Below are 25,023 nucleotides of genomic sequence, written 5' to 3'. Positions count from 1 at the left end.
ATTAATGGTGTGTGAACTTTTCAGTATTTAGCCAAAAAAAAAAAAAAAAAGACTTACAAATATCAGTTTTGGAAAATGTCTTACTCTCATTTTCAACAGACGCATTTTTGGTCTGTAACACCCCAAACCCATACCAAGGATTTAGATGTATAACCTGTCTTATAAATAATCAACAATAGTATAATGGAACATAGCGTAATTAAATATCCACAATAAACTTCAAACTTTTAAAATCTTTCCTATGAACCCCATAACAACAAAAAGTTTAACAATAAAGAGGGTGTTTGGATGCAGCTATAAGCTGCATCCACGTTTTCCCCTGTTTTTTTTTTTTTTTTTTTTTTTTTTTTTTTTTTTCGCTGCTGTGGGGGACAAGCGTGCAGTGCGCGCACTGTGCGCGTACTGTGCATGTACTTTTCTAACAATTTTTTATTAAAAGTGGGTTCCGCAGTACTATTTACATATTTAAAAATTATTTTGCTACAGTGTTTTCAGTTTTCAGTTTTCAGCAATAAGTTCTATCCAAACGGACCCAAAGTCTCCAAATACAATCTCAAAGAGTTCCACAAATATCAAACTCACTATCCTAAAAAAATATTAAAACAGTTTATCAACTAACATAGCTCCAAAAGAAGTCTTCAATCTATGGCTCCAATGATTTACCACCAAAATATATTTCACCAAGCTTGTGAATATTTCAAATTTAAGTGTACGTGGCTTTGCCACGTCCATCAAGTGTTAACATCATGCACTTGCATTATTTATTTTATTATTTTATATTTAGTATTGATTGTTTATTTTATTATTTATATTATTTTATATTAAGTATTGATTGTTTATTTTATTAATAGTGCTATCTTTTTTACAGTTCTTTTGATAGTAGTGATTTTAAATAGCTGTGCATATGTTTTGTGGTTTACAATGACCATTATTAATGTTTTATAATTTTAATTTACATTTAGCCTTTTGTTTTGTTTCTCTCTTTGTATTAATATGAGACTTTTTTTTTTTTTTTTTTTTTTTTTCTGTTTGGATATAATTTAAACTTATGAGTTTTATTTTTGTCGTTGGATGGGTTAGTATATTTGCTATTGTTTTGGTTCATCTTAATTAATTAGAAATATTGAATAATTTGTTGTTTAAATTTGTCTTTCATACATTTATTAAATAATTAAGAATATTAATCCTTCGTACTCAATAATTTTTACGTGCATCACACAGATTAGCGACTAATTAGCAACCAGTTATTTTAAAACTAGAACTTTATGCCAAAGTCATTTATTAAAGTTCTCTTCTCGCCTTATTTAAAAAAAAAAAAAAAAAAGTCTCCTAAAACCTCTGTCTTCAATTAAATTCAACATTCATCGGAGATTCGAAAGTCTCAACTCTCAAAGACACAAACCATGGCTTCTCTCAATCTCAGCTATTTCACCACCGCCACCACCACCACCTCCATTTCCTCTCTCTCAACTCTCAGAAAGCCAAAGCCAAAGCCTTTGGCTTTCACTTCCAACATTTCCCCCAAATTCTTCAAATCCCAAACCTTCAAAACCTTAACCCCCCTCAAATCCAAATCCAAATCCACCACTACTCACTCAGATCTCTCCCCCATAGACTCCACCACCACAATCACTTCCCCAAACACAAACACAAACACAACCAACAACCTCAAAAACCTCAAATCTCGTCTCCACAACAACGAAACCTTGTACGGTATCTTCTTCCTCACCTTTTCCCCAACCTTAGCCGAAATCGTCGGTCTCTCCGGCTACGACTTCGTAGTCGTCGACATGGAACACGGTCCTGGTGGCATCCCCGAAGCGCTCGCGTGTCTCCACGCGCTGGCCGCAACAAACACCCCAGCGATTCTACGATTGCCAGAGAGCTCCGCTGCATGGGCCAAGAAAGCCCTCGATCTCGGCCCACAAGGCCTCATGTTTCCCATGATCGAAAGCCCAATCGAAGCCCAAGAAGCCGTCTCTTATTGCCGGTTCCCGCCACGTGGCGTCCGAGGTTCCGCCCACACTGTCGTGAGAGCTTCGAACTACGGAATCGACGAAGGGTATTTGAGTAACTACGAGGACGAGTTGCTGATCATGTGCCAGGTGGAATCCGTAGAAGGCGTGAAACACGTCGATGAAATCGCGGCCGTTGATGGAGTCGACTGCGTTCAAATGGGGCCGTTGGATCTGAGTGCCAGTATGGGGTACTTGTGGGACCCAGGGAACAAGAAAGTCAAAGATATGTTGAGAGTAGCTGAGAGAGCTGTGTTGAATAGCGAAGGTGGGAATGGTGGGGCCTACTTGTCTGGGTTCGCATTACCTTACGATGGACCTGATGATCTCAGAAAACGAGGGTACCATATGGTTTCTGGTGCAGTCGATGTGGCACTGTTTAGGAGTGCGGCTGTGGAGGATGTGAAGAAGTTTAAGATGGCTTTGGCGATGGACAGCTCTGACGATGAGCAGGAGGATCGTCAAGCTGGTGATGAGAAGTACTGGAGCGAATGAGGGCTGGGCTTGGGCCTGGAGTCGATGTTTTTCTTACATGGATTTAGATTTTTTTTTTTTGGTTGTTTGTAAATAAAAATGTATGCGGTGGGTTTCTTTTTTTCTCTCTCTCAAAAGTCTTGGTCTGGCCAATTGACTAGAGGGAGTGAATTTGTGATGTAATTTTCACCGGCCCTCGGGTATTTTCTTATGGAGAAATGAAGAGTTTGGACTTTGGACTTTGATAGGTCTTATGCTCTTTTTTATTTTATTTTTCAATATTTGAACTGAATCGAGAATGTCCATATTGGAAATATTAGGACTAACATATTGAAAAAAATATTAGGAATCAATATTAGGGGGTGTTAGTTAAGTTATAAATATCGAAAATATAAAAGGAGGTCTTGGTGGTAAAATCTATAGGTAGTTCTCTCTTTAATAACAAGGAAGCAAACTATAGCCAGCCAACATGAAGAAAATTCAATAGACAAAGGCTCCCAAAACAAGATTTGGTAGCCCATTTGACTAGTTCATGTGCGGCTTTGTTATATTCTCTACTCACCCACACTTGAAGGAGGGTTTGAAAGAGGATTGCCCTTTTAACTTGATCTTATAAATATCTTCTACAACTTGAGCTATTTCCCAATTGGATCTATTCTTGGGATTGTTTACAACATACCTTACAGTTAGAGCATCTCCTTCTATAATCTATATTACAATTGTAGTTCGGCATTAGTTGCACGCTCTGTGCCCAATTAACTCCTTGAGTTTCAACTTTCAACCACTAAAGCAGACACTGTTGAGAATGTTCTTATCCATGCTTTCAAGCAATCATCTGCATAACTCCTCACTACTACTGCAATGTACCTTTACCATTTAACCAAGCAGCATCAACATTTGCTTTCCACCAAAATAATGAGGGGGTCTTTCCCACTGGAGCTGTTTAGAAGTTTGTTTGCAAAGTTGGGTATTCAAAGCCAAATGTGTGCAGAGCATGAGCATCACTGATTTCGTCTCAAAATTCCAGGTCATTAGCATACACATCTTGCATAATTTTCAAAGCTGTTTAAAACCATTTTACAACTTCAAGTGTTCTCCTCCGTATTAAAGTAGCTCAGATTTTAACCATGCAGTGTAATCCCGTAACAATCTGATGAGAAATAATGTATCTTTACCATTCAAGCAAAGCAAAAATTGTCACAAACAACCAAAATTTCAAGAATCCAGATGAATTTTGCCACTCGGATAAGGATTGTTCATATAGTCAGTCATGCTGTCATACCCCTTGAATAATTTTCTTGTTTATTGTCCCACACTGCTTAGATTACAACTAGCATATAACTTTATAATAGGTGCCACGTGCTCTCTGGAGCACCGAGCTGGGTAGCGCTGGCTTATAACTCGAGCGAGGGTACTAAAGAGACGGAACAATGATAAGACTCACTAGGCAGGGTCAATAAGTGCAATTACCTGGCTCGCCCGTTCCAAGTTGAGAGTTGAACCATGTGACTTCGGCGAAGGCCTGGGTCTTGTGGTTCCTAACGTGGAGGGCACAGCGTGAGGCTGGTTTCACAGAGCAGCGAAGACCTCCCGCTCTCAACAGTGGAAGGATAACGAGCTGGTGTGCTTCTGAACCTAAATTGCCTGGTGAGTCGGGCTCGATTGAACCATCTCTTTTTATTTTTTTAATATTTTGAATTCTATGATCCTAATAGTCTAAGAAACAAGTAGGGGAATTATTCAATAGGTGCTGCTGCATTAATGGGAATGCCACTCTGGTTTCTACTCTGCCTTCAATGACATGGTTACAACATTTTAATGGGACATGAATTTGCATAAAAGAATTATGAACCAGGAAATAGGATTTAAACATGTAATTATCCAACTTTCCTTTTCTTTTCTTTTCTTTTCAAATCTCCATTACCTTATGAATTGCCTTTGCTGCTGCAAGCAATTTATTGATTTCTTGGAGTTTAAACGATCATTTTCAATAAAAGTTAATTCCAACTTCAATACCTAATCTATATATGTATGAACCACATTTAATTTCTCGACTCTATTTGAAGTTATCTTTTCTTATAATAAGCATTATTATTATAATTATTATATTTGCACTTGAAATAGTCTAAACTTAATTATGACCTTGTTTGCTATGACACAATGATTTAAGGTTTACATCCTTTCAATGCACATTCATGATGTACGTTATAGATTTTTATATTGGCAGGGCAATGTTTTGATTACTTGTTATCCTAGTAGTTTATCTAAGAGACATGATAACTCAAATGCATAATTTTGGTACCTAAAACTCGTAAGTCAAGGTGGAAGACCAGCTCATAATAACTGAAGTGGATCTGATTACTCATATGCTTCATTTTGGTACCTAAATTTATCCTATCACTTCCTAAAAATTAGGAAAGCTCTTTTATTGATAATTCCTGTCCCTAATATTATTAATCATATAGACCAAGCCAGTCTTCATCACTTATCCCAACAGGTGTCCTCCAGGCAAGACCGGGTCATAACAGAGTCGGTATTGGTAGTCATAGCAATATGTGAATCTTCAAGCTTCCATGTGTGCTGAACACCCAGCTGCAAAGTTTAAATTTCTGATAGTTCAAGTGGATTTTTTTTTTTTTTTTTTGAGAAAGTCCAAGTGGATTTGATGAATCAGAATCAGGAAAAATTATATGGTCCTCATAGTGGATCACGTCATATGTTCACCATTCCAGTAAAAAACTTCCACCTATTTAAAATTGCCAAGTCAGTATTCAGTTTTTATTTAAAATTCCACAATTTTAAACAAGTGAAAGTTTTTTACTAGAATGGTGGACCACATCACTTGTCCACCATGAGAATCTTATAATTTCTCTAGAATCAGACTACCTGCATTACTATAAGTAGTTATTGCTACAAGCTGATATTGAATGATGTATTTATTGTTTAAGTTTGTAAAAAGTATTGTGAATAGCAATTAGCAACTGAGAATTTTTTTTTTGAACCAAGCAACTGATAATTGATCTTCATAAATATTGGCTAATCTATATATTATTCATAAATATTGGCTAATCTATATCTATATATTACTAAAAGCTGAAGTGTAGTGTTTAATGTTATTGTGCTTACGTTGAGCTACATCAGCATCCACGTCATTATCTTTGTGAGGTGCCGAAGACCCAAGAACCCGAGTACCCGAGGAATGGAAGCTCGAGACATAGTAAGCAAGGGAGAATAAAGGAATAAGGAAACTTACCCGAGGATACCCGAAGATGAAGTGGCACGGGCGTTGATGACATAGGGGACGTATTGCGACTAGCTGAATGTGGCAGGATAACTTAGAAGGTTGCATTAAATGTCCGGCACCAACCTTTCTGGCCGCATTAATTAGAAAGTATCGACTTTATCCGTTGCATTAATGTAGACGTGACCTGAACAGTACAGAACGCAAAGTTAGGGCTTTGCTCCATTACCGACGGACAGGTGTCGGGGGAAGAAGCTTAATAGATTGTAAGGTGTAGGGCTGAGATGATAGGAGCCAATGATATAAATAGGAACCGGAAGATACAGAGAGGGGACTTTTTGTTGTTGGACCCTCTCTATCAAATATATTGTATTCGGATATTTAGTCAGGGAACTAGCAGTGATATTCTAGGTTGGTTTATGATTTTTTGGTCCTTACAATCTTTTTTTCTTTTCCAATTTTTCTATAATTGTTTTTTAACATTTACTTTTTTTTAATAATTGAACTTTCTCCAATCTTTCTCATACCTTTACTTTTTCATCTTCCCACTACTCTCAACTTTAATATCACTTTTCATCTTTCTTTATTTAGTCTCTTCATCTTTTCCTCTCTTACCTTTTAATCTCCCCACTACCCTCAACTTTAATGTCACTATTCATCTTTCCATTCATTCCCCTTTATTGTCTCTTCATATTCACACCATCTTTTATAAATTTGTTATTCTCTCTTTCATTCTTTGCATAGTTTTCTATCACAAAAATGTTGTTTCTCCCTCCCTCCCTCCCTCTCTCTCTATCTCTCTCTCTCACACACACACACACACACACACAATAATTTTTGGAGTATTTTTTTTCCTGCATCTCTGCTTAAGTTGATAAATTTTTGTGTTTGTTATAACTCTACATTGGGTTTGTACGATTTAGTTTTGTGTTTTAAGTTTTTTTTGTTCTCTTTGATTGTTAAATATTATACTATTGTGTTATAAAAAATTAAAAAAAGATAATAGATAAGAATATGATATATATTATTCTATTATATAACATGATTTGGGTAATTTGGTGTTTATTGTTTTTTATATATATATATATATATATATATTATTTTTTTAATCTTTTAATCTTATTTTATTCAATATTTAAACTCAGTCACATCCTCCATATAATTTAATTATTTATATTTTCTTTTTAATTAAATATATAATATTTTATTTAAATTTAAATAAATTAAATTGTACTCACTTTTTTTAACATTTACACTTTTTCCAACCTTTCTCTTTCCCTTTACATTTTCATCTCTCCACTACCCTCTCTCTTAATATCACTCTTCATCTTTCTCTTTATTTTGTTTCTTCTTATTGTTATCCTTTTAGTATGAATTTGACATTCTCTTTTCCATTATATGCATAATATTTCTTCACCAAAAAAAAAAAAATTTATCTCTCTTGCTCCCTCAATTTTTGGTGATATATATATATATATATATTGCATCTCTGCTTTAGGTTGAGAAATTTTTGTGTTTTTTAGAACTCTACTTTAGGTTGATGCAATTTAATTGTGTTTTAAGGTTTTTTTTTTTTCACTTTGGTTGTTAAATTTTATAATATTGCATTGTAAAGAATTAAAGATAGTGTATAAGAATGAAATATTATAATATTACATAATATGATTTAATTAATTTGGTATTTATTTAGAGACAATCAATTTGGTGTTTATTGTTATATCTTTTATTTTTAATTTTTTTCTTCTCATATTATTTTATTCAACATTATTATTTTTATTATTATTTTTGAATTAATATATTAGATTGTATATTTTTTAAAAGTCAATATATTAACTTGAAAGAAAATGAAAAACCAACTATTAACTAATAATAACTAAAACAAATAATATTATCACGCGCGACGTGTGGGGTCTATGACTAGTTAATTTATTATACTTGAGTGTTTTTGGCATTTGGGGACTTCAATTCTAGATTCATGCTTTTCTCAAAGGCTTTATTATGTTGACATGGTCTATTAACAAGAGTGGTGCTGGTGATAAACTTTGGATGAGTAAAATCTTGAAAATGATGTATGTGGGGTACAAGCATTCTGAGTAAGGTGATCACGCCACGTGTCACGCTTGGCCGAGAAGGACAATTAGTGGGCTGAGGAGGCCACGCCTTCAGATTTTGTGATCACGTTGTCAATGTGCCATTAGAGGAGGCTCTACTGTGCAGAAATGGCTTTGGGAAGGGGGATGACATTGATGTGATTGAAAAGTTAGAAACTGTCACCACATTTAATGTATCCCACTAAACCTTCTGACCACATTTATGTGGAGAAGACCCTTGAACAGTGTTGCCTCGGGGGCCGCATCTCATAGGGACTCGAAGAAGGTGCTAGATGGGACTGGCACTTGGGGGATGACTACACCGCCACAGACCCAGCTCCGACCACGGCAACCCCCACCATCACCACCACCACATCAGTCACAAATCCAACCATACCCACACTCATCAAACCCACCACCACCAATATCAATCACCACCTCCACCACCACGGCAACCCCCACCACCACCGCATTAGTCACAAACCCAACCACACCCACACTCATCAAACCCACCATTACTAGGAAAAAAAGAAAAAACAAACATTGGCAAAACCCACGGCCAAAATCCATCACTAAGAGAGTCATAACCCATGAACCATAACCGGACTAAGCGGACTTGAGAGACCCACGAGCTAGAGGAGAGAGTTGGACTTGTGAGACTAACGACAGATCCACCCACGGAGAGAAGACGAAGGTTTGGCCTGTGATGGTGGTGGGTTGCAATGACTTGTGATGGTGGTGGGTTGCAGTGGCCTATGACAGTGGTCTAGCCATGGTGGCTTGGTGATGGTGTTCCACCAAGGGTTTTGGGTTTGAAGGGGAGAGTGCAGAGCAAAAGAGAGAAGGAAGAGAGAGAGAGAGAGAGACTGAAATGAAATAATGAGAGAGAGAGAGAGAGAGAGAGAAGAAAAATCAACCAATAATTTGTATATCTATAATTTGGTTTTGAAAAAAAATATAATATTGTTATACTAGACAATAATAGGCTATCATGATGATTGAGAAATTTTGTTTAGTCAGAAGATAAATTTGTATATATATAATTTGGTGTTAAAACAAAATATTATTGTTACACTAGATGATTATTTTCTATCATGATGATTGCGAAATTGTTTTAGTAAAAAAAAAAAAGTATAAGTATAATTTGGGGTTAAAAAAATCACTTGTTAACACTAGACAATTATTTACTATCATGTGGCGACGGCGGTGGAAGGGTCAGTGGCACTAGTGGCGGTGGCGGTAGTGGCAGCGGTAGCGGTTGGAGGTGGTTGTGATTGTTGTTTATTATAGTGGATATATTATTTTATTGTAGTGGATATATTATTTTATTGTGATGTTTGTAGTATTTTATTGTGTTGAAAGCTAAAATAGATTCCCTGTTGTAGCATATTTTGTAAAGCAAGTAGGTAAAATAGATAAATTAACTTTTTGTAGTACTAAATAGCTAAATTTTTATTGTAACTCTTGCCTGCCCCGATTGCTACCTCACAAATAGATAAAGTAACTTACTATTACTCTTGCCTGCCCCGGTTGCTACCTCATAAACTGAAATTGTAAAAATTACCAGGCCAAATTCAAATGACTGAATGAGAAATACTATAATAGATAAAAAAAACAAATGTGTACATAACATCACTCAATCCAAATTATCAAACTTTGTCACTTGCGAACTATGCACTACTTCCTCTCATTCATTATCCTCAAAGAATCACAGGCTCACACACATAGTTCACTACAACATAGCACCCCAACACAGTACACCACACCACATTTCACTAAACAAAGAAAAGAGTCACAACCATGGCCTCCTCAGACACACCCAAAACCCTCAAAGCTCGTCTAAACAAAGCTAATGAAGAACGCCTCTATGGTCTCTTCCTCCTCAGCTTCTCTCCCACCCAGGGATGACTTGATGCATTTGGGGGCGTAAGGCGAAAATTGATTATCTTGTTTTAGATGTAAAATTACTACTAATTAACATGAACTACCTAGAATACTTTCTTTTTTAGAAATTTTATAGACAAAAAAAAATTTTGACAAACTTTTTCATATTTGTTGTTGCGGTAGATTGATAGTGGTAAGTAAAAAAGTGGTGTTAGTAGTAGACTTAGATGAGAACTAGTAAAAGTTTACTAACTGAACTCTTATTATTATTCTTATTTTTTTTAGAAGTGTAACATTCACAATATTTTTTTACAACAAATCTTAGGTTTTAAGTTGCTTTTTGCTTTCTATCCGAAAATATCACTATAATTATTTTTTTGCCATCAATAATAGGCTGTAACAATCTTCTACCTAACATAGCTGTAAAAGTGTTGTGAAAAATATTGTAGACATTGTATTTTTCTCTATTTTTTATTTATTTTTCATCTATTAAAAAAATATTATTTTATTTATTGATTATAAATAACCCTATTGGTTAAAACTTGGGGGCCTTTTTTTTTACTTGGGGCCTTAGGTGACCGCATCTCTTGCTCCACCATTCAGCTGCCCCTGCTCCCACCCTGGCTGAAATTGCAGGCCATGCAGGCTATGACTTTGTCATCGTCGACATGGAACACGACCATGGTGGCATCTTGAAGCTTTTTCTTGTCTTCAAGCCCTGGCTGCTGCTCAAATTCTAGCTATCCTTAGACTCCCTGAGAGTTCTGTAACATGGGCCAAGAAAGCACTCGACTTAGGACCATAGGGCATCATGTTTCCCGTGATCGACGACCCATAATTGGCCAAGAAAGCTGTCTCCTATTGTCGGTACCCACCAAACGGAGTACGTGGAGCGGCCCACCCCTGTTGTGAGAGCCTCCAAGTATGGTATTGATGAAGAGTATATAAACAAGTGTGAGAAAGAGTTGTTGATTATGTGTCAGGTTTTTTTTTTTTTTTTTTAATATAAATAATTTCTTTTTTTTGACAAAGTAAAAATATTTAATTTCCAGAAAAAAGGTTATTTAAAAATATATATATATATATATATATATTTAAAATTTGTAATACTGAACTCATCTCTTAAAAGACAACCAGAGAATATAAAGGCCCGTTTGGTACGTGTGTTTAAACAACTGTTTTCAATTTTTTGAAAATACGTGTGGGTGAAAAAGTGTATGAAAATACGTGTAATGTTGTTTAAAAACTGAAAACATGTGTATGAGAGACCTCGCTGAAAGTGCCCTAAAAAAAAGAGATTTTTGGGTGTTTTTTCTAAGACACCTCTCTTTTTGGGTAAGTAGTGTGGAGTCGCCACTTATTTTTTTATACAAAAAAAAAAAACTAAATACAAAATACATGACTGAATTGTTTCGTTCTCATTGATTGAATATAAAATACATGTTTAAAAATTACATGGCTTTGGGTCCTATTTAAACTACTAAATAATTATATGGTTTTTTGTTCTAGTTACATTCTACCCAAAATAAAAATAAAGACGAGACTTAGATCTACTTATCCAAAGACCTAAATTCGAAGGTTAGATTACGGAATGGGAAGGTGTTAGGCACCTATTCTGCCTAGACGGAGTTTGGTCTTCTAGACTTTTATGACCAATGTACCATTTTTATGCATGCCATGAATGATATGTTGTGTATACACACGAAAGACTAAATTACATAAGTTTATTTATGAATGCATCCTCTTCTTTGTTAAAAATTCAGATTTGTTTTTGATAAAAAAAAAAAAAAAAGGTTTTTAGTTTGTAAAAAAAAAAAAAAGGCTAGATCCGTTTTGTCATAAAAAAGGTTTTTGGAGAGAAAATTCAGATCTATTTTGGTGATTAAGAAAATTTTCATTTTTAGTTTAGGAAAATCAAATATGTTTTTACAACTAAAAAAAATAGTTTTACCATTGTAAAGATCAGATATGTTTTGTGATGATTAAAAAAATGGTTTTTGATAATAAAAAAATCAAATATGTTTTTATATGTTTAAAAGAAAATATAAAAGATTTTTTTATGAAGATAATTTCATTCATAACATAAATTTATGCTACATGAACTAAATAAAACATCCATGACTACAATTGTGCATAATATTTTTCTTTGTTTCAAAATCTGCATATGTTAAAAAAATCAAATCTGTAATAAAGAAAGATACAAATCAGTTTTTGATATAAGAAAAATTCAGATCTACATCTAATAAATATGCAAATTCGTTTTTATTTGAAGAAAAATTCAGATCTACATCTAATAAAGATGTAAATCTTTTTTTTTTATTAAGAAAATTTTAGATCTACATCTAAGAAAGATGTAGATTCGTTTTTATTTATTTTAAAAAAAATTCCAGATCTACATTTAAGGAAGATGCAGATCTGTTTTTTTTATTATTAAGAAAATGAATTGGTTATATGAAGATTAGAAAGAGATTATAACAAATCAAGATTATTTAAGCAAAGGTTAACAATTCATATTAGGAATAAAAGATCAAGTGATTGAAAACAACTTTTTGCATGCGCACTCCTTGTTCTTGAGAGGATGTTTTAGGGTTCAAAGAAATTTATTCAATTATCCTTGAAACTCAAAAACCTTAATTTCAGTAGCAATTATTAAAGAGGATCAGCAAATATCAGTACTTTGAGAGTCAAAAAACGTATGCCTCTAAGAGCACAAAAAAAAAATCCCCGAATTATGAGATCCAGTCCCTATTTATAGAGGCCAGAAAACTCTAAAAAATGAGCTTTGATGTGTAGAACATGAATCGGGACTCATCCTTCTGCAAAAAGATCAAAAAATGTGTGTCTTATCATTACCCGAAAATCTTTGGGCCAAAGCCCAAAAGAGGCCAATTTGGCACTTTTAAAGTGCTGTTTGGCACTCCAAAAGTGCCAAATGGTACTCTGGACGTCGAACGCACTTTCGTGTTCGGGTGACGATAAGGACTCTCTTTCTAGGGTTTTTTGATCCGGTCTTTGTATCTAGACGTGCTTTCATCCTTAGTCTATGATTTTTTTTATCCCTTTTCAGGATAATTCAGACTATTTAGAAACAATTATCTTGTAGATAAATCCCTTAAAATAAATCTCAATAAAATTTAGATTATCCACAATTTTATTGTTATCCAATCACCCCTTTTATTCCTATGCATGCAATCCTATTTCAGACACTAATTCTCAACCAATCACACAAATATTTATCTAATTTTAATTCTTTAACCAATCAGAATTAATTTAAATTAATTGTGCATGGTCGACTCTTCCTAGACATAATGCATGTTGACCGTGAAAACTTGATCATGCGATATCTTTCGATCCGATGGCTTGATTTGAAAACCGGACACATCTTTGTGACTATTAGAATCTCTAAATCATTTTTATGATATGCAATGAATAAATTGATGCATGTAATGCAAGAACAAATTGATGCATGTAATACAAGAACAAATTGATGCATGTAATGCAATCATAATTTTTGGGGTACATGGATAGTGATTCCTTTATTAAATTATGGGTGCAAAATCGAGTATCTACAATGTGTTTAAACATGTGTACCAAATGTGCCCTAAATTTTTTGGTGAAAAACTGCTCATGTTTTCGGTAGAATTCTTGTCTCTTTAAGGGAAACATTATTCCATGTTCCAAGGTATAATAATTTTATAATAACTTTTCTCACATGAATACTTTTTTTTATATAGGTAAGAAATTATTATTAAGACAAAATGGGGGGAACTGGCTTTTTAACTTCCTTACAAAAGACCCATTGAGGGATGGAAGAGATGAGTTGGGGTCCCCAATTTGAAGAAAAAGAAGCCCAACGAGCTAGCATATGGGCGAGTTCATTAAGCTGCGAATATCTATGATGATTGACAAAATTTCCCAAGGGGGATTAGCTGATGAGCAAGTAATAGAATCAATGACAAACTTTGCATTGCCTTCAAAAATCACAAACTTATAGCCCAAGTTTAAGGCAGTGGAAATGGCTAGGAGGGCAGTTTTGGCTTTGCCCTAGGCAGGGGATTGAGGAGGTTCTTTGGCAGTACAAATAGAAATAATTTGACCATTGGGATTTCGACCAACAATAGAGATGAAGGAGGCATGTGGGGTAATGGCAGCATCGAAATTGAACTTTATCCAACCATGAGAAGGGGGAGACCATTGAGTAAAGGATGTAGGAGACTTAGACAACCATGCATTGGAATGAGATTTATAGGCTCGGTTAATTTCATCAGCAAGCTGATTGGGAGGAGAGGAAATATATTCAAAAATCAGTTTATTCTGACTCCACCGAAGGTGATCACAAGCTATTGCAGCTAAAAGGGGAAAGGATAGGCCAAAAGATGAGCAAAGACCAAGGAGATTTATCGGGTTAAGGATAGACTTGACCCACTCAGATGCTAATTTTGGTGGGATGGATGAAAGGTTGATGGGGATGCTTGTGTGCCACCAGACTACAGTGGCAAAAGGGCATTCAAACAGGATGTGGACCACCGATTCTTGGGGATGGTGGCAACGGGGGCAAGAAGTTTCCAAGTTGACACTATAGCCAAGGAAAGCTTTAGTGGGGAGAACATCCCACGTAATTTTCCAAAGATGGTATTTGTGTCTCTCATTAAACTTCATCAACCACAATTTCTTCCATTTAGAGGCAGTAAGGGGGCCAGAATTTGAAACTCTAGAGGTTTGGTCATCAAGATTAGCCAACTTAACAAAGAATTTGTCACTTGAGTTGATTGCCCAAAAAATGGAGTCTTCTATTGGAGAAAAAGGGATGTGAATTTTTTGAATGAGAGAAGTTGTGTCTTGGTCAAAGAGATTATGGAGGAGGGCATGGTTCCATTGCCTAGTTTTAGGGATGATAAGATTGGATACAAGATGATGGTCAGGCAAGGAGGATGGAGGGGGAGGGGTGAAGGATGGGATAAAGGGAATCCAAGGGTCATGCCAAATATTCACAGAATAGCCCTAACCAATTGAGAAATAGTAGTCTTTTTTTCTTTTCTTTTTAAATTTTTTTTTTTATCATAGGGATGCTTTTATGAAGGCTTTTCCAAATGAAAGATGAGTTTTACTATGGGGTGGAAGATAGAAATGGGTGATCTCGAAGATATTTGGAATGGAGAAGATTGGCCCAAGGTTTATCAGCACTAGAATTATCCAGCCAAGTTTGGATAATAAAGCATTATTGAGGTCATGAGCATGACGAAAGCCTAATCCCCCAGATGCTTTAGGCTTGCACAAAGAATCCTAAGCTTTTGGATATATATGGTGGCCAAGAGTAGTAAATCCCCAAAAGAAGTCACGAAGCCTAGCATTAATCTGGCTGCAAGTTGATTTTGGAAGCTTAAAAGAGGACATCCAGTAGGATGGAATGGAAGAGAGCACATATTTTATTAAAGTTGCTTTGGCTGCCTGAGATAGGATCTTTGCTTTCCACCCAGAGATTCTGCTAGAGATCTTTTCAAGGATGGTGCTGAATTGAGCTTGGTGGCTCCTTTGGATATGAGAGGGAAGGCCAAGATAGAAGTTCTTGGAGGTTGAATGATGCAGGCCAATTAGGTTGCACAGATTGGTTTTGGATGAGTTGGGAACATTTTTGCTAAATTTTATTGTTGATTTCCTCATATTGATAGAATGCCCAGACTAGGTCTGAAATTAAGATAAGCATGATTGTATTGCCTGAAGGTCTTCTTGGTTAGCACGAGAAAAAACCACAAGGTCATCAACGAACATGAGATGTGATATCGGAGGGCAATTCCTTGCAATCTTGATGCCTTGGAGAAAACCATCAGTTTCTTTTTGTAAAAATAATCTAGACAGTACATTAGTAACCAAAATAAAGAGGAATGGAGAGATGGGGTCACCTTGACGAATTCCTCGGCTAGAAGTGAAGAAACCTTCTGCTGATCCATTGATTAAAATGGAATAAGAAGGAGTGGAGATGCACTGATTGATCATTGGAATCCATTTTTCAGAAAAACCAAACTGCTTGAAGATGGAGACCAAGAAGGGCCATTCAACCTTGTCAAAAGCCTTTTCCAAGTCAATGTTCAGGGCAACCAATCTAGAAGAGCTAGTGTGTTTTTGGTGAAGGGTGTGGAAGATTTCGTGTGCGATGATTGGGTTGTCTTGGATGTTTTTGCAAGGGATAGAGGCAGCTTGCTATGGGGTGATGAGTTTAGGGAGGAGAATTTTGAGGCGGTTGGCTAAGATCTTGGAGATTATTTAGTAGGATAAATTGCACAAGCTTATTGGACAGAATTGATGAACATAGGATGGATTTAGGGTCTTAGGGATGAGGGTGATAAAGGTGTGGTTCATCTCATTCAACATAAAACCACTAGCAAAAAAAGACTGGACCATGGCAATGACTTTTTTGCCAACTGTAACCCAATAGGATTTGTAAAAAATGGTTGACATTCCATCAGGACTATGGGATTTTTAAGAAGCAAAACTGAATGCAACAGATTTAATTTCATCATTAGAGGGAATGACACATAGGGATTCATTTTCTTCAGGGGAGATGGAGTGAGGGATGAGACTAGAGAGGTCAATGTGGTGGCAAGGTGAGGATGGTGGGATGTAAAAAGATTTTTGAAGAAGTTGACAAAGCAGTTACTGACTTGTTGGTGGCTAGAAAGCCATGAGCCAGAGTCATCTTTTATACAATCAATTGCATTCTTTCTTCTGCGAATGTCCCTCCACCCTTGAGGATGCCCCCACTTTCCACCCTGGCTCTATCCTTAAGCTAAACAAACCCAAACACAAGTGGAAAAATCTAGCTAGAACCAAAACACATACCCCACCCTTTCTTTTGAACTCTACTCTAATTATCCCAATGGCTGAGGAGGCGGGCCTACCCATGCCCCCTCCCTCCCCATGAAGCTTCTCTCTTGGAATTGCCCTAATTTTGCCCAAACTATGGCAATCCAAAAATTCAAGGGCCTTTTGAGAGATATCAACCCTAATTGTATATTTCTCTTAGAAACAAAAATTCCAAAAAAAAAGAAAAGAAATGTCCCCTCTTCTTTCTCAACTTGGTTTTGTCAACATCATCTATGTCAATCCTATTCGAAAAGCTGGCGGGCTCTACTTTGCTTGGAAAAATGGCTTCGATATAGAACCCCTCTCATCAAAGAACAATCTCATTAATGTCCTTGTATATTCTAACCCCCCCCCCCCCCAAACACTCCCTAGATGCTCTCTTTAGTTTGTGGTCCTCCATATTCCTCTCCCAAAGCTAGCTTCTGGCAAAATCTCGAAACATCAATAAATTCATTCAGTGGTGCATGGGTTGGTATTGGTGATTTCAACTGCATCCTCTCCCAATCTAAAAAACAGGAAGGTCGCCCCTTTGTATTGTCCTTTGATAGAGGCTTTTCTGGTTTTATTACCAATAACGGCCTCATTGATCTTGGCTTTCAAGGCAATAAATTTACCTGGTTTGACAATCATCTTATTGGTACAATCAAGCAATGCCTTGACAGAGCAATCGCCAATGATCTCTGGAGACTTATGTTCTCTCGAGCCATTCTTCAACACCACCCCATTTTCGAATTTGACCATGCTCTGATCATCCTTTGTACCTCAGGGGCAAATCGTAACACCCCCAAACCATTTCGCTTTGAATCAGTGTGGACTCGTGACCCATCTAACTTTGCAGTTGTTAAAAATGCTTGGTCCAAATCCTTCTTTGGCTCACCAGCCTTTTGCCTTTCCCAAAAAGTAAAAGAATCTAAATCCTCTCTGAAAAAATGGAACAGAGACTTTTTTGGCAACATCCACTCCAAGGTCAAGATCCTCACTGAAAAAATAAATAAAGTCCAAGGCTTGCCTCCCTCTACCTCCAACACCTCTACTGAGAACACTCTTATGTGTGAACTCAATGAATGCATGATCCGTGAAGATTTGCATTGGTGCCAAAAATCAAGAAACCAATGGTACACATCATCAATTCTCACATGAATACTTGAATAACCATTCCATTGAATTTAATTAGTGTGATTTACAGTATATTATTATGTTAGATGAGAAAGTACTAGGTATTATACTCTTAAAATATTAGTATATAATAGAGTAACAGAAAAAAGTTTTCCCCCAACTTATTACATGTCCAAAGTCACACAACTTATTAAATAGACCATGTACTAATTAGAGATATTTACCTCAAAACTGGATTGGAGATAAACTTTTATTCTTGTATAATTACAGCTCGCCATGAGAATACTTCTAGATGGGAAAGGAATATATATCCCCCATACACTTTTTAAACCAATTGTAATTAACAAAACAATTTTTGAAAATAGGGCTTGTTTGGTAACGTTATTCTAGTAACGTTGTTTGTATTTTTTGAAAATATATGTGAGTAAAAAAGTGTGTAAAAATAAGTGTAATATTGTTTAAAAATTGAAAACTATTACTTAAAATGCCATACCAAATGGTCCCAAAGTTATTAAGCAACAACTAGCCTGCTGCGGGTTGAATCCGTAGAAGCTGTGAAGAACATTAAGGAGATCGCGACCAATGAAGGGGTTGATTGTGTTATGCTGGGACCGTTCGATTTGAGTGTCAGCATGCGGTGGTCAAGGGACCCAGTGAATGAGAAAGTAAAGGAGGTGATGAGGGTTGCTGAGAAGGCTGTGTTGGATTCTGATAGGGAGACCTACTTGGCTGGGTGTGCAATGCCAAATGATGGGCCTGATGAACTTAAGAGACGTGGATATCATATGGTGTGTGGTGGAGCCGATGTGCGATTGTTTAGGAGTGCCGCTGTTGATGATGTGAAAAGGTTTAAGATGAATTGATCACAGACTAAATAATGATCATGGCCCCCAGTGCTTTGTTTTCTAGTTTGTGTTTTGCTTTTGTGTGTGTAATTTCTTGGGTAAAAAGGTTCAGAAATCCTAGATTTCCAAGTTTCGGACTTCCTGCCGTGGGCCATGGTAAGTTTAATTTGTCACCAAAACTAACATGAGAAACGAAGAGTAATGTTAGAATATTTGGTTGAAATGATGTGAATATTCAATAAGACCCAAGAAATGAAAGGTTTAAATCAATATCTTACCAATAAAGAAAGGAAAATGGTCCATCAATGCTAATAATGTAGTCTTGTATTTATTTTGCTTGATTAGAACCCTCTTCTTTACTTTTGTAAGTTTGTCATTTTCCTCAATTAAGATGCCATTTTAACTTGGTCTCATATATTTTCTACAACTTAAGCTATTTCCCAGCTCGATCTATTTTTTGTATTGTCCTCAACTTGTATTGAGTTAGAGGCTTAGAGCATGTCATTCTATAATACCATTGTAAAGTTTGGCATCAATAGCACACTCCACAGCCATCTAACTCCCTGAGTTTCAGCCACTAAACAATTGAGAATGTTTTTACCCAAGCTTTCAAGCAATCATCTGCATAACTCCTCACTACCACCGCAATGTACTATTACCATTTAACCAAGCAGCATCATCAAAATTTGTTTTCCACCAAAACCAAGTTGGTCTTTCTCACCGGAGTTGTTTAGAATTTTGTGGAGTTTAGGGGTCCATCAAATCTTTGATAGTCCAAATGTATTTGATGAATCACACTACCTGCATTAACATAAGTTGTTATTGGGTAGAATCAGATATTGAATGATTCAGGGCCGCTGGCTCAATACATTTTAGAGCCTAAGATAGGCAGATTTTAACGAATTTTTTAATATTTAAATATATGCGCGCGTGTGTATATATATGTATATATATATTTGAGATACAAAATTGCTAATATAACTTTTGTATATAGATTTTATTAATATATCTTTTATTAGGATGATAATACGCTCGTAACAAACTCATAACAATTTTTATTTTTAGTGTGAAACAATTTAGGGTTTTAATTGTGTTGGATTTCTATTGGCTCAATATTTTAATGGCTTTCTTGAAAATTGAGAAAGAATGAAAAATCCACATATTTTTTCTTAAAAAAAATTTAGTTATCATTACAAAATTTTGAATTTTTTAAAAACAATTTTGAGACCTTTTTTTTATTTAATGAGTGCCTTAAAACCTTCGAGATTTTTTTTTGGGGGGGGGGGGGGGGCCTAAGTTGTAGGCCTTGAGCTAACACTGGAATGATGTATTATTGTATTAACCTTTTAGGTTTGTAATAAGTATTGTGAATAGTATTGTGAAAAATAAACTTATGCAAGATTAAAGAAGAGAGAACAAAAATAAAAATAGAGAACAAAGAAAATTTCACTATAAAATAGGAAGATTACAATAGTAGCACACAAGACCCCAAAGAGACAAAAAGTAGAGCACCCTGTTGGATTTGCACTAGTCTTGTAGCACCAGTGCACCACACTTTCTCACACATTACAATTGACAAAGCCTTAGCACATTCACCATATATATATATATATATATATATATATATACACATACATACACATATAAGTGCAAGTTACTGAGTTAGCTAGAAGAGTCCTAAAACAACTAGGACTTAATTTGCAAGTCCTATTACTACTTGGTTTATACTTGACACCGTCACTATTGATCATGTAAAAACCACTGATTTAACGAATCTCCACTTCGGCTTGAATTGGTCAAGCCCCATGAACTAACACATGATCTGTTGCCGCCACTATAGCCCTTTAGGGCTATCACAAGCTACAAACATTGACTGAGTCCAACCAATGCTTAAACTTTTGTTTATTTAATGAGGGCCTTAAAACCTTTTAATTTTTTTTTTTGGGGGGGGGGGGGCTTAAGTCTTAGGCCTTGAGTCGACACTGGAATGATGTATTATTGTATTTATCTTTTAGGTTTGTAAGAAGTATTGTGAATAGCAATTGAGATTTATTTTTATTTTAGCTGAGTAAATGAATTTTATTATCAAAAACACAGCCATGATCCTTTTTTTCTTCCTTCTAGCAGAAAAGAGGGAACAATGGAGATGGGGATGGTTCCTTCAAGGCTTCAGCACAAGAGATAAGAACCAATTTCGCACCATTGAGAATGGCATTTGAGAATTGATCCTTAATTATAAATCTTGGCTAACCAATTTATTATACTCGTGCGATTTTGGCATTTGAGAACTTCAATTTCATTTATTATACTCTAGAGTTTTTGGCATTCCTTTTTATAGATCTAATAATATTTGAAATTTATGGAGTTCACTTCATGATAATTGCTTTTTATCATTAGACCAAGATATCAATTGGTTTTTGTTGTAAACAGAGATTGAATATTAAATTTCTTATTTAGCAATAAAATATTTTACTAGTTAAGTTAACTAGAATCCCGATCATTTTTGGCATTTAAGGACTTCATTTCTAAATACATATTTTTCTCGTAAGTTTTATTATTTAACATGGTTTGCTAATAAAAGTGGTATTAGTAATAAACTATGGTTATCCAAGTAAAAACTTAAAAATTATGTACCAATTAGTAATTACCAATATTTTGAAAAAAGAGAGTAAAAAATATTGCAGCATTACTTATTAGAAAACATTGCAAAGGGGGGGGGGGGGGGGAATCACTATTCATTAAAGTTCACACATCCCATCATATTAGAAAGCTGTCTTATCATGGATAGACAATTCATTTTCCATCATCCATAATATGTCACGCGTATTATTTAAATTTTATTTTATTTTATTTTTTAAGTATTGCTTATTTTCTAGAAAAAAAAAAAAAAGATGTATGGCCGCATGACGATGATAATGACAACAATCATACAGTTGATCCAAAAAAATAATCTTAGTCTCAAATTTTGTTTGAGGTCAATTACGAATACTCAATAAATTAGCTAGAGTCTGTCATATATATTCTTTCTTTAGTAAGAGATGTCCTAATGAATATCTATAATGTAACCATCTATAATAAAATTACTAAATTTTAGGCCAACCATCAATCTACTACGACAACACATTCTCAAAAAAAAAAAAAAACTACTGCAACAACATAGTTGGAGGACAATTAGACACAAGATTTTTTCATTCTCAAATCTCAAGTCTCGACTGCCCTAATTACAACCTCACAAGCTGAAATTACCGCACAGTCCCGGACAAAAAAAATCACCCATACAAGACCAAATCCAAATCATCAAACTTTGTCACTTGCCAAACACTACTTCCTCTCAATGCTCTCATTCGTTATCAAGCTCAGAGAGTCATAGAATCGCATAAAGTTCACTACAAAATAGCTCCCCACTACACCACTGAACACACCACATTTCTCTAAACAAAAAAGTACTCACAACCATGGCCTCCTCAGCCACCCCTCAAACCCTCAAAGCTCGTCTAAACAAAGCTAATGAAGAACCCCTCTACGGTCTCTTCCTCCTTAGCTTCTCTCCCACCCTAGCTGAAATCGCAGGCCATGCAGGCTATGACTACGTTGTCATCGACATGGAACACGGCCATGGTGGCATCTCCGAAGCTCTCCCTTGTCTCCAAGCGCTGGCTGCAACTCAAACCCCAGCTATCCTTAGAATCCCTGAGAGTTCTGCAGCATGGGCCAAGAAAGCACTCGACTTAGGCCCACAAGGCCTCATGTTCCCCATGATCGACGACCCTGAGTTGGCCAAGAAAGCCGTCTCCTATTGTCGGTACCCACCAAATGGAGTCCGTGGAGCGGCCCACCCGGTTGTGAGAGCCTCCAAGTACGGTATCGATGAAGAGTATATAAACAAGTGCGAGAAAGAGTTGTTGATTATGTGCCAGGTTGGTTTTTTCTTTTTTCTTTTTACTTTTTTCTTTTGGTGGGGGCGCTAAATAAACATTTAAAATTTTTTTGAGAAAATTACATCATTTGGAAAGTATTGTAAGATCTGGTTTTTTTTGGTTGAACTCCTCTCTTGAAATCTTATTTCAAAATTTTGAGTTTCACTGTGAATCTTTAATAAATTAATTAGGAAGTGTGTGTGTTTATCAAATAAAAAAAGTAATTTGCATATACAATATAAATATTTTAGTGAAGTTTAATTCATGTTTTCAGTGGCATCTATCTCTATTCTTTTTAAGGAAAAAATTATGCAATACTTTAAGAGTATAATAGTGTTGAAGACCATTTTCTCATTTTGTCCACGGAGTTCACCATAAAATTAATTAGTGTAACCAATTATTATGTGAAAAGGAAGTTATATAATTAGGATTGGATGAGTCCATTAATGCACCCAAGTTTTTCCCATAAATCAAGAGAATAGTTATATTTCCAAATACCTTTTAAACAATTTTTTTTTAAGAGAGTTTCAACTTATAACGTCTACTTCTAATGATAGTTCTTTATCATCTGATTAAGACATCAATCGGTTTTTAATATAGGTAAGAATTGAACCCCAAATCTCATATTCAATTATTAAAGACATTACCAGTTGAGCTAACTAAAACACACCCTTTTAAACAATCCTAATTAAGCAAAATAAATTTTTTAAATAATACTATCATTAACCTAAATTAGCTTGCAGGTTGAGTCCATGGAAGCTGTGAAGAATGTTAAGGATATTGCTGCTATTGAAGGGGTTGATTGTGTTATGATAGGGCCGATGGATTTGAGTGTCAACATGGGGTGGTTGAGGGAGCCAGTGAACGAGAAAGTGAAGGAGGTGATGAGGGTGGCTGAGAAGGCAGTGTTGGATTCTGAAAGTAAAACCTACCTGGCTGGGTTTGCAATGCCAAATGATGGACCTGATGAGCTTAAGACACGTGGATATCATATGGTGTGTGGTGGTGTTGATGTGGGCTTGTTTAGGAGTGCTGCTGTTGATGATGTGAAAAGGTTTAAGATGAATTGATTACAGACTACCTGTTAATCAGGGCCCAAGTTTGTTGTTGAATAAATCTAAAGAAAAACTTAATGTAATACGCTTAATGGCATATCTAATTTCACAACTTATTGACTTGTACAAATATGAGAAATGGACATTTTATGTCCCTTAGTGAATTGTGCGATCTACTACTTTTCATCAACTACCACACAAATCCACAAATTGTGAAATTAGACCCAAAAAAAAAAAACCATGGTTTTTTTTTTCTTCTTCTTTGTGTGTGTGTGTGTGTGTGTGTGTGTGTGTGTGTGTGTGTGTGTGTGGCTTTTGTGATTTTATGCGTTTTGTTTTGTAGTGGTTTTTGGGTATAGAAATCCTAGGTTCTGTTGATGTGGGGTTCTACTTCTTTAGCAAACCAGGGTCGCAATCGAAGTTTAGGACCTATTGCCATGGGCGGCCATGGAAAATTTTGTCACAAAAACTGAGAATAGATAAATAAATAAGAGTTGTGGTAGTATTGACTATTGATTGAAATGATGTAAATATTCAATAAAACCCATAAAATAAAAGTTCTTTATCAATATCTTACCATTGAAGAAACAAAGTGGTCCATCAACACGAATAGTGTATTCTTGTATATTATTTTGCTTGATTGGAACCCTTTTCTTTACTTATGTCTTTCTCCTCTCATTTCAGATGTTACTAAGTTTTTCCAGTGTGAAAATTTATTGAAATGCAAATTAATTGGATGACTTCTTTTTTTTTTTTTTTTCCAAATCATGCAAATTGGAGGACTAACATCTTATATTGTTTCGGGTAAAGTATAATGTATCTTGTAGACGACTAAATTTATTAGTTCGAAATAAATTAAACAAGTAAAATAGTTTCACAAATACGAATTTGTATTGATAAATGTGTGGTACAATTCTCTGTAATTACAAAAGAGTGATCCTCTGATTCGATCTCCTTGAAAGATTTATTGATTGGAATTGTGGTAATGTGATTTTGATTTGAACATAAAATATTCTTGAATTTGGCTGAGGAATGGATCGAAGATCTTTGAAAATGAATTACAATGAATCTCTGGCTATGAGCTTGTTAGAAATTCTTTGTTCTTCGTGTGTTCTTCGTGTTTGAAGGTTTGTGGTGGAAATTCTTCGGTGCTTTAGAGGCTTAATTCCGTAGAGCTTCATTGATTTATGGTTTGTTGAGGTTTCTAGAGGCTTTTGAGCTTGATTCTAGTGAATTTTGAGATCTAGACGAGTAGTTTGGATGATTTTGCTTCGAATGTTGTCTGTATTCGAGGTTGAAGTTCTTGAAATTCTTGAAGGCTTTGGAGTTTGATCCTGGCAGAGCTTTTGGGCTTCTGAACTCAAGATATCTTCTTCCTTCTCTCTGTTCTGTCCTTCTCCGTCTATGTGTCCTCCTAAATGTCTTAGGAAGGCTTCTATTTATAGGAGTTTAGGGGTAGGTGAGCGACACGTGGCGGAGTCTGATTGGTGACACTTGTCACAGCTTGATTGGTCCGCTTATGTCA

The 25,023-nt window shown here is 35.6% G+C and overlaps 2 protein-coding genes and 1 pseudogene across 2 annotated transcripts; all 3 read left to right on the top strand.

Moving 5' to 3' along the window:
* The first annotated feature begins 1,294 nt into the window (after positions 1-1,294).
* LOC142628364 (uncharacterized) lies at positions 1,295-2,731 on the top strand. The gene has a single exon (XM_075802480.1). It carries the CDS (start codon positions 1,404-1,406, stop codon positions 2,508-2,510), a length of 1,107 nt encoding a protein of 368 aa, XP_075658595.1. The 5' UTR covers positions 1,295-1,403; the 3' UTR covers positions 2,511-2,731.
* A 6,889-nt stretch (positions 2,732-9,620) lies between these two features.
* LOC142638924 (uncharacterized) lies at positions 9,621-18,544 on the top strand (annotated as a pseudogene).
* A 3,304-nt stretch (positions 18,545-21,848) lies between these two features.
* Positions 21,849-23,662, top strand: LOC142609921 (uncharacterized). Its single transcript, XM_075781648.1, has 2 exons — positions 21,849-22,443; positions 23,187-23,662. Exons 1-2 carry the CDS (start codon positions 21,982-21,984, stop codon positions 23,511-23,513), a joined length of 789 nt encoding a protein of 262 aa, XP_075637763.1. The 5' UTR covers positions 21,849-21,981; the 3' UTR covers positions 23,514-23,662.
* The last annotated feature ends 1,361 nt before the right edge of the window (positions 23,663-25,023 follow it).

The sequence above is a fragment of the Castanea sativa genome, chromosome 1 (genome assembly GCF_040712315.1).
Source record: "Castanea sativa cultivar Marrone di Chiusa Pesio chromosome 1, ASM4071231v1".
Taxonomy (NCBI): domain Eukaryota; kingdom Viridiplantae; phylum Streptophyta; class Magnoliopsida; order Fagales; family Fagaceae; genus Castanea; species Castanea sativa.
This window is presented reverse-complemented; position numbering and strand designations above follow the sequence as displayed.

Excerpts from the sequence above, each read along its gene's own strand:
- LOC142609921 (XM_075781648.1), top strand. The coding sequence starts at position 21,982 with ATGGCCTCCTCAGCCACCCCTCAAACCCTCAAAGCTCGTCTAAACAAA. Across the intron at positions 22,444-23,186 it reads AGTTGTTGATTATGTGCCAG|GTTGAGTCCATGGAAGCTGT; the intron begins GTTGGTTTTTTC and ends ATTAGCTTGCAG.
- LOC142628364 (XM_075802480.1), top strand. The coding sequence starts at position 1,404 with ATGGCTTCTCTCAATCTCAGCTATTTCACCACCGCCACCACCACCACC.